This window comes from Primulina eburnea, chromosome 17, assembly GCF_022965805.1.
Source record: "Primulina eburnea isolate SZY01 chromosome 17, ASM2296580v1, whole genome shotgun sequence".
Classification (NCBI taxonomy): domain Eukaryota; kingdom Viridiplantae; phylum Streptophyta; class Magnoliopsida; order Lamiales; family Gesneriaceae; genus Primulina; species Primulina eburnea.
This window is the reverse complement of record NC_133117.1, coordinates 6,407,591-6,416,778: the sequence shown is the minus strand read 5'-3', so window position 1 is coordinate 6,416,778 and position 9,188 is coordinate 6,407,591. Positions and strand designations below refer to the sequence as shown.

Below are 9,188 nucleotides of genomic sequence, written 5' to 3'. Positions count from 1 at the left end.
TTTAATTAAAATACATAAAAGAATTTGATAACTTGCATGCATGTGATTCATGTTCACCTTTAAATTTTCGGGAAGGTACATATTGACACACAAAAAATTTAATCAACAGTTCTCATATATATATATATATATATATATATATATATATATATATATATATATAAAGGCTTTACCAATCAGACCGACCACCGTGGATCTCATGAAACTCTGGCCAATCATAGTAATATGACTGATTATTTTTTGAAATTATTATATATATATATATATATATATATATTTTTTTTTTTATATATATATTTGTTGGACTATCGCGTTGCTCACATGTATAAACTAGGAGACAAGCGACAAGTGTTCCTGCAAACTCAAGCCTTTTTATCTTCTTTGCAATTTCTGCTCAGAAAATGGATAACTCGCACTCACAAAAGAAGCTTACAAAGAAGAGAAAGCTACTCTTTATAGGAGCATTCGCATCTTTACTAGTTGTGGCCATCGTAGCCACCACAGTTATCCAAACCCGAAAGAATGCCACCCACGGCGGCGGTGCAGAAATGCAGGCGGTTGTCAAGTCCACTTGCGCAGCCACACTGTACCCGGATCTCTGCGTTTCCACCGTCCACGCCGCCGCGACGGCTGCGTCCCTCGTCATAAAGAGCAGCAAAGATGTACTCTTGACTGCCTTGAACTACACCATCTACACCGTGGAGAGGAACTACTTCACCATCGAAAAAACCGCCGCCCGCCGATCCCTGACGCGGCGGGAGAAGACCGCGCTGCATGATTGCCTGGAAATGATCGACGACACGCTGGAGGAGCTTCGCCAGTCAGAGGCTGAGCTGAAGAACTACGGATTCAAGAATTATTCCTTGGCCGAACATAAAGAAAACCTTGAAACTTTACTGAGCGCCGCGCAGACGAATCAAGATTCTTGCCTGGATGGATTCTCACACGATGAAGCCGATGAAAAGGTCCGCAAGGCCCTCATCAAGGGTCAAATGCACGTTTTCCGACTTTGTAGTAATGTGTTGGCCATAATCAAGAACTTGTCAGACACAGAAATCGCGGCCAATAAATTTCCCAACTCCCACGATTCTGCTCAAGGGAGGAAGCTCGGGGAGGATAGCCAGTGGCCCGCGTGGTTGTCCGCCGGAGACAGACGCTTGCTGCAGTCGTCTACGGTGACCCCAGACGTGACGGTGGCAGCAGATGGGAGTGGGAATTACAGGACAGTCTCGGCGGCGGTGGCGGCGGCCCCGTCAAGTAGCAGCAAGAGGTATGTTATCAGGATTAAAGCTGGGGTTTACAGAGAGAATGTGGATATTCCGAGGAGTAAAAGGAACCTGATGTTCGTCGGAGATGGGCGAACAACGACCATCATCACGGCGAGCCGGAACGTCGTGGACGGCAGCACCACCTTCAACTCTGCCACTGTGGGTCAGTAAAGATTTGTCTTTTTGCTATCTTAATCTTTACTTGCGAATATTACCTGTAAAGGCCCTTTCAATAATTAAGCCATGAATCTTGGGAAACGTGTCGGCGTTTTTGCCAATTATTTTTTCAAAGATTTAAAATAAAATATTAAAATATAATGAATTCGGTTAAATATTTTTAAGAGTGGTAAAAAAATTAATATAAAATAAATATTGTACCAAATTATAGAAAATGGATTGAAAATTAATTTTAGGGAAAAAAATTTAAAATAATATGAATACATTTAATTGTCATTTCAATAGAAATAAAATTGTGATTTTGTTTATTTTTTTTGAATTTATTTCATTGTCTCCATGATAAGATAGATGATCAAGAATTGCTCATACATATATAGGTCACTTTTTTTTTTGAAATTGTATATGTGACAAGATCTTACTCGTTGAAATAAAGTGAGAGAAGTGCTCACGTAAATAATAAGATCTCTTCTATTTTTTTTTAATATATGATTATTTAAATTCATTTATTATTAATCTAAAATTAGAATTTCGATACATACTAAATTTAGTGAAACGATCTCATGGAAAAAATTTGACCGATAAAAATGATATTTTGCATGCAGCGGTGGTCGGAAGTGGATTCCTGGCCAGAGATATCACCTTCCAGAACACTGCGGGGCCGTCGAAGCACCAGGCGGTGGCCCTCCGCGTAAACGCCGACCTCTGCGCCTTCTACAGATGCGACATTCTGGCCTACCAGGACACCCTCTACACCCACTCGCTCCGTCAATTCTACGTCGACTGCTTCATCGCCGGCACCGTCGACTTCATATTCGGAAACGCCAACGTGGTGCTGCAGAGATGCGAGATTCACGCCCGCCGCCCCAACTCCGGCCAGCGCAACATGGTCACCGCCCAGGGCCGCGACGACCCGAACCAGAACACCGGCATCGTCATTCAGAATTGCAAGATCGGCGCCACCTCCGATCTGAAACCCGTGCAGCGGAACTTCCCCACGTACCTGGGCAGGCCGTGGAAGGAGTATTCCCGGACGGTGGTTATGCAGACTGAGATCAGCGATGTCATAAACCCAGCGGGGTGGTATCCATGGAATGGGAATTTCGCGCTTAACACGCTGTTCTACGCGGAGTATCAGAACACGGGCGCTGGGGCGTCGACGGCGAACAGGGTGACGTGGAAGGGGTTCAGGGTTCTGACCAGCGCGGCGGAGGCGCAGCCGTTCACGGTTGGGAGATTCATAGCCGGTGCATCCTGGCTGCCGGCTACCGGCTTTCCGTTTTCCTCGGGGCTTTGATTAATTATGTGCTCCTCTCCTCCAGGCTGATTATTTTTAGTACTGTGTTTCAGTGTAATCTAACTCTCGGAGGAAATCCAATTCAAATTCCGATTTCTTCAATAATTTGATGTAATAATAAAATGGTACGTTTTGGTAATAATAAAGCATCTTCTTTCGATTATTTTTTGTGGTATTTTTTATAATTAAGTTTTATATATATTTGTGTTACCTGACATTGAACAATTTTTCATAATTTATTTTGTTGTTGCGTGTCAGAATCCACACAAAAATTCGCAGGTTAAGCAACTCTCTGAAAAAAAACATAGTTTCATGAAAGAGTACATTATTTCATGAAAAGTTGCATCTGTTCTGAATCAATATTTCATTTCTATATATTCGACATCATTAATTCAAGAAAATCATTTAAATTTTGATTTGATTTAGTCACTTAAAAAATTCAGAAAATCTTAATTGTATTTTGAGAGTAATTTTTCGTATCCCATTTTAAAAAAAAAACGTTGTAAACATATTTCGGAGTTCATTCATATTTTTCGAAATAATCTCACAACATGTGTGTCATATTAAATTTTTTTGTTTGATAAATTTTGAGTAGTATAATTTACTACGTCTTCAATTCTTCGGATGCTCTTGATTAAATGAAGTTGTCAGTATGTACTACGATCATCATCAATCAAACAACTATCATCCCCAGTATTCATTGAATATATATTTTTTACGAGTGAGTCTCATGTGAGACCGTCTCACGGGTCATAATCCGTGAGACGGATCAGTCCTACCCATATTCACAATAAAAAGTAATACTCTTAGCATAAAAAGTAATACTTTTTCATGGGTGACCCAAATAAGAGATCCGTCTCACAACTACGACTCGTGAAACCGTCTCACGTAAGTTTTTGCCATTTTCCACTCACTGCATTCAACATCAATTGACTTTCAAAACTTCTCGGTCAGCCTTATTTATTTCTTTGTAATTTAAGTTATTATTTATATTTTTAGTTTGCAATCTATTTTTTCTCGATTTTGATTCTTTTTCTTGCACAAGCATGCTGCATATATAATGGACATTTGCATTATCGCGTTAGCACTCTAAATAAAAAAAATTAACTAAAATTGCAACATATGGAAAAAAAAAATAGGAAACACAAACACACACAATCAAAAATAGTTATCGTCCTAGTTAGGACAATGATTAGGTCTCTCATGAGACGGTATGAGACAGTCTTACGGATTTTTATAGGTGAGACGGGTCAACCCTACCAATATTCACAATAAAAAGTAATACTCTTAGCATAAAAGGTAATATTTTTTCATTAATGATCCAAATAAAAGATTCGTCTCACAAAATAAGACTCGTGAGACAGTTTAACACAAATTTTTGCCTAGGGCAGGCTAGACTAATAAACTCACCATACTTGCTTTGCTTTGGGACGTTGAGGGGTTTTTTTTTTTTAAATTAAGGTGTTGTAGATTGATGAGTAATTTCATTTGGTTATAGGAGTAGATTCAAGCAAATGGTTCTATAATGATGTTAGTCTATGTTATATCAAGAGTATTTCTCTCGATAAATAATATTAGATAATGTAGGTCTCTCGTATGTATTTGTTTTTCTAATATTTTTGAATGTAAATAAAAATAAACAAAAAAAATTGGTTGTATTTGTTTTTCTAATATTTGTGTAATATGTGTGGAAAAACAAAGAATAGTAAATATTAATTTGTAGGGATGGAAGGAGCATTTTTTTTTTTTTTGAGAAAATATATTTTATGTTATAATGATACCTAATACATGTATGTGTAGATTGACGTGTATGATTAATTGATAAATAAAAATAAAAATAAAAATAATAAAAATGGACTATATTAATTACTCGTTTGTTGAAAATAGCATCAACGTGGGATTATTCAACATGCTCCTTAATTTTGTGCGCATTTCATGACCCTACAATAAATTAATTGATTAATTATAATTTAATTGTAAAGTATTATGTATAAGATTTCTTAAAAAATTATTATTATTATTATTATTAAATGTAAGAAATTTTGCATAAAATATCATATAATTTTCATTATGGAATTAAAAAATGGTCCTCTATACTATTAAATTTCATCCAACATTTTACTAAAAAAAATTAAAAATCAACCGACATTACATAAAGTATCCCATCTATAAATATTAAGGGTGCCCCTCAACTGTCTGTAGATGCAATCAATCGGCCTACCTCCATCCGAAATTGTACGCTAGATCCATGGCCCCTGGCTACGTCCTAAAACATAAAATTGTCTTTTTCCATTTATTTTTTGAGTTGGTATCATGTGATACCGTCTCACGGATCTAATCTGTGAGACAAGTCAATCCTACTCATATTCAAAATAAAAAATAATATTCTTATCATAAAAAATAATATTTTTTCATGGATGACTCAAATAAGAGATTTGTCTCACAAATACACCTGTGAGACCGTCCCACACAAGTTTTTGACTTATTTTTTTTTAAAAAAAGGCTCTAACACCAAATTTTATTTTATTTATAAGTATTGATTTTATTTTAAAAAATCGATATATAAATGAAATATTAGGTTAACAAAACATATAACTTTCAAAATACTAAATTCGTGTGATATATTATTGTTGAATATATCAAAAGATATGCGAATCTAACATGAAACATATCCCTCGCAATAATTTCAAAATCGTACTTTAACTTTAATTTGTAATTTCACTTTGCGCAGACAATAATTTCAGTCTTTTCCAAAACAAAATTGACCTTTTTAAAAGAGGGATAAACGTTTGAAACACCTATATATCAAAATATATATTTTTAAACAATTACATTTAAGTTCTTTGTGAGAATTGAATTTATTTAAATAATGGAGATAAAATTATATATTAAATTGACAAAATATAAAATAGTATATATATTCATTTCGCCCTATATATTTAGGTGGTCACTACTACTAATTCATTACTTAATTAATATATTCTAAATTTACTAAATAAATAATTGTGAATTTATTATAACTCTGAACGATGATCAGACAACACTAATGTATCGAGGGTATAAATATCATTCACATATTGAAAAATGAAAATTTCGAAAGACAAAATTTTCGACTGATCTATTTTTTACGGCTGTCAGTTTCATTATCTCTTTCACTAAAACAGGCAGCACCACTCGCTTCACTTAATTAGTTCTTAAGCTAATTACAACTTTTATTAGATGGAATTCATCATCGAGAGTGTACTGCCAGATCCGATCCACTCAAGCGTCAGCGCCTCCCTCAAAATCATCCTTACATGCGACCATCAAAATCTAGTGAGTCTAACAACTCAACACGTTTTAACCATACATAACAAATAATACATATACGTGCATTTAAAAATCATACTTTTATTTAAAATAAGCTAGCATAAAAACTCGTTAACGTAAATAAATCATAGATTATTAATCCTTTCATCATCATATAACATTTTGAGTGAAATTTGATCCTTGAAAGTGACTTTTCTTTATCATGTCATCATGGAGTCGACTGATCAGTTTATACACCAAGTACTTGGAAGCGGGGTGACAGCACTTTCGTCGCTGAGCCGTGGCCAAATATGGAAATACAATCGTCGGGCTCTCTATGGGGTCTTCTCTTGTAAACGAGCTCCCTATGAGGTTTTTTCTCTCATTATATCCCAATCATATCCTTTATGTCAAACTCAATTCACATCTTTCAAAATATTTTTAATTTCATTTTATTTATAAAATATCGTATCTTTCAAAATATTTTTCTTTTCTTTTTATTTATTATATATCTTCGGACATTGCCAGACCTTTCGAACAACCAGAGACGTAAAATGATCATTTTATCCCTGGACCTCGAACTTCCAAATTTTGAATTTTCTTATTTTTCTTGACTCGAACCTATCCGAACTATCATATAAGCTTAAATTTGACTTCTAATATTTTTCTTAGAAGTAAACCCGAGCCTCTTGATTTATTCACTTATTAACTAAACCGTAAAGCGCTTTAAACCCGAATAATTTCAGAACTTATTATTTTCTTCCCAAATTTTAAACTTAGATATTTCATCCCTAAACTACCCATGTTGACCACGGTTCGAGCCCCTTATTTTTCCTAGCCATTTTCGAACCTCTTACCAATGAAATATCATGTCTATATTACATACGCTAGTTTCAAGATCAAACGACATTTATCTTTATTTTAGGCAGCTGAATCAACTAAGGACCATTATAGAATGTATAGTACGCTTTCTAATGAGTTTATGATCTTACACCGAGTGACAATTCTCATGGTACTTATTGTATAATTAAGGACTTTATATATTCAGCTTTCATAACTATATAGAAAAATTAAGTGTCACCATTAGATAAAATCATAAAATATTATTAAAACAAAGATTGTTTTTACATAAGGGTCAACAAAGCTCAAGCCCTAAGTTTGTTTGTTGGGCACATACTTTAACATAGGTTTTTGTGTGTTTTCACACGTATTAAGAAAGTTATTAAAAAAGTGATTTTACAAAGAAATTCTCCATTTTACATCTTAGTGGTACATTAATTATAATTCTTGTACTTAATAGAATTTCATGGAGTCGTTAAAAGTGTAGTAACATTTTGAATACCTATAAACTTTTGTAGAGTTTTTAAAAATCAAGTTTGAATACCACATGGCTTCTTAAAAATCTACAGAGTTGACAGTTTATATTGTATATCATTAAGATTTTTTAGCATATATAAAGCCTATATTGAATATCTCTAGACTTTTAAACTTCATAAAATCATTAAAAGTTTAGAATAAATACGCCCTCTTATTTAACGAATGTTTTAGTAATTAAATAAAAACATTAGTAATCAAAAATTAAAATTAAATAGAGATATATTGGTAAAAATACTAGAGAAATAAATATAGAATCTGAAATATATATTTGAGCAGAATGAAAAAAAAAATCAATATATAGGACAAAGGGAATATATACACACACACTTCAATTATAAGTCTTGAAGTTTATACGAGGGTGGTTCTTAGTTGTAAAGTGTGTCAGCCCTACTTTCTAATCTTTAAATTTGCAATCGATGGATGTCACAATATGTACATTTTACTATTGCGAAAAACTCTTTTTTTTTTTTTTTTTGACAGCGAAAAATCTAATTTTAAGTATATGGCAAAATGACATGGTCCTCTCATGGATACTAAATGAAGTTCACCCTGATAGTGATATAGCAAGCAATGTCGTTTATGCCCGCACTGCTGCCGATGTTTGGAAGGATCGATCTTAAATAGATGTTTTCACAAGGTGATGATGATTCAAGAATTTTCCAAATTCGACAAGAAATTGTTGTCGAGCATCGGTGGGGACAACAATCTATCTCTACTTATTACACCAAGATGGAGGCTAGCTCTTTGGTATGAATTGGCCTCGTATCAAGAACCTAGCTATTTTCTGCACTTGTGGGGATTGAAAGCTCTTGCTGAACGAGAAAAGAAAGAAATTGGGTTATGCAATTCCTTATTGGGTTGAATAACTCGTACTCTACCATTCGTGGATCAATCTTGATGACAAGTCCCCTTACAGACACTCGTAAAACACATGCTTTCGTGCTTCGGCAAGAGCGACAAGTTGATGTAGCTGCTAAACGTGAAATGAATATTGCCCACCATGCAATGCAATCCATACAGGTAGCCCAAGTAAATCGACCTCCCACGGCCTTGGGAAATGGAATTTAAAAAATACAGCTCAGGTGTAGCTATTGTGGTGATGACAATGATCATAACATGGTAATGAACGAGGTTTTGCGGCTCAATTTCGACGTTATACTGGATTATTGACAGCGGTGCGACAGATCATATATCCAAATACTCGCCAACAAAATGCGGCTCAATTTCGACGTTATACTGGATTATTGACAGCGGTGCGACAGATCATATATCCAAATACTCGCCAACAAAATGGGGTGGTGGAGCAGAAACATCGTCATCTTTTAAATGTGGGTCGTGCACTTCGATTTCAAGCAAATATACCTTAAAAATTTTGGGGTGAAAGCATACAAACATCATGTTATCTAATAAACCACCTACCCACACTATTGTCTATCGTGACACCATACAAAGTTTTACATCACAAACATCTCCTCTACACATCAAAATTTTGTGCACCATATCTCTCACTTGGTTGAACCGGACACTTATGAGCAGGATATTAAAGATCCCAAGTGGATTCAAGCGATGCGAACAGAACCTAAAGCTCTTAAAGTAAACAATACATGGACCACCCTGTTTTCCCTTCCTCATAGTCACAAACCCGTCGGATGCAAATGGGTATTCAAAATCAAATACCACTCTAACGGCGCCATTGAGACCGACTTGTTGCTAAAGATAAGGAATCGACTACACTGAGACCTTCACCCTAGTTGCAATGCTGCTATTCGTAATTGGAGCCTTCA

At 35.0% G+C, this 9,188-nt stretch overlaps 1 protein-coding gene across 1 annotated transcript; it reads left to right on the top strand.

Moving 5' to 3' along the window:
• The first annotated feature begins 309 nt into the window (after positions 1-309).
• LOC140818107 (pectinesterase-like) lies at positions 310-2,902 on the top strand. Its single transcript, XM_073177962.1, has 2 exons — positions 310-1,431; positions 2,048-2,902. Exons 1-2 carry the CDS (start codon positions 402-404, stop codon positions 2,737-2,739), a joined length of 1,722 nt encoding a protein of 573 aa, XP_073034063.1. The 5' UTR covers positions 310-401; the 3' UTR covers positions 2,740-2,902.
• Positions 2,903-9,188: the final 6,286 nt, after the last annotated feature.

Coding starts and splice junctions, on each gene's coding strand:
- LOC140818107 (XM_073177962.1), top strand. CDS start 402: ATGGATAACTCGCACTCACAAAAGAAGCTTACAAAGAAGAGAAAGCTA. Junction 1,432..2,047: donor CTTCAACTCTGCCACTGTGG/GTCAGTAAAGAT, acceptor TTTTGCATGCAG/CGGTGGTCGGAAGTGGATTC.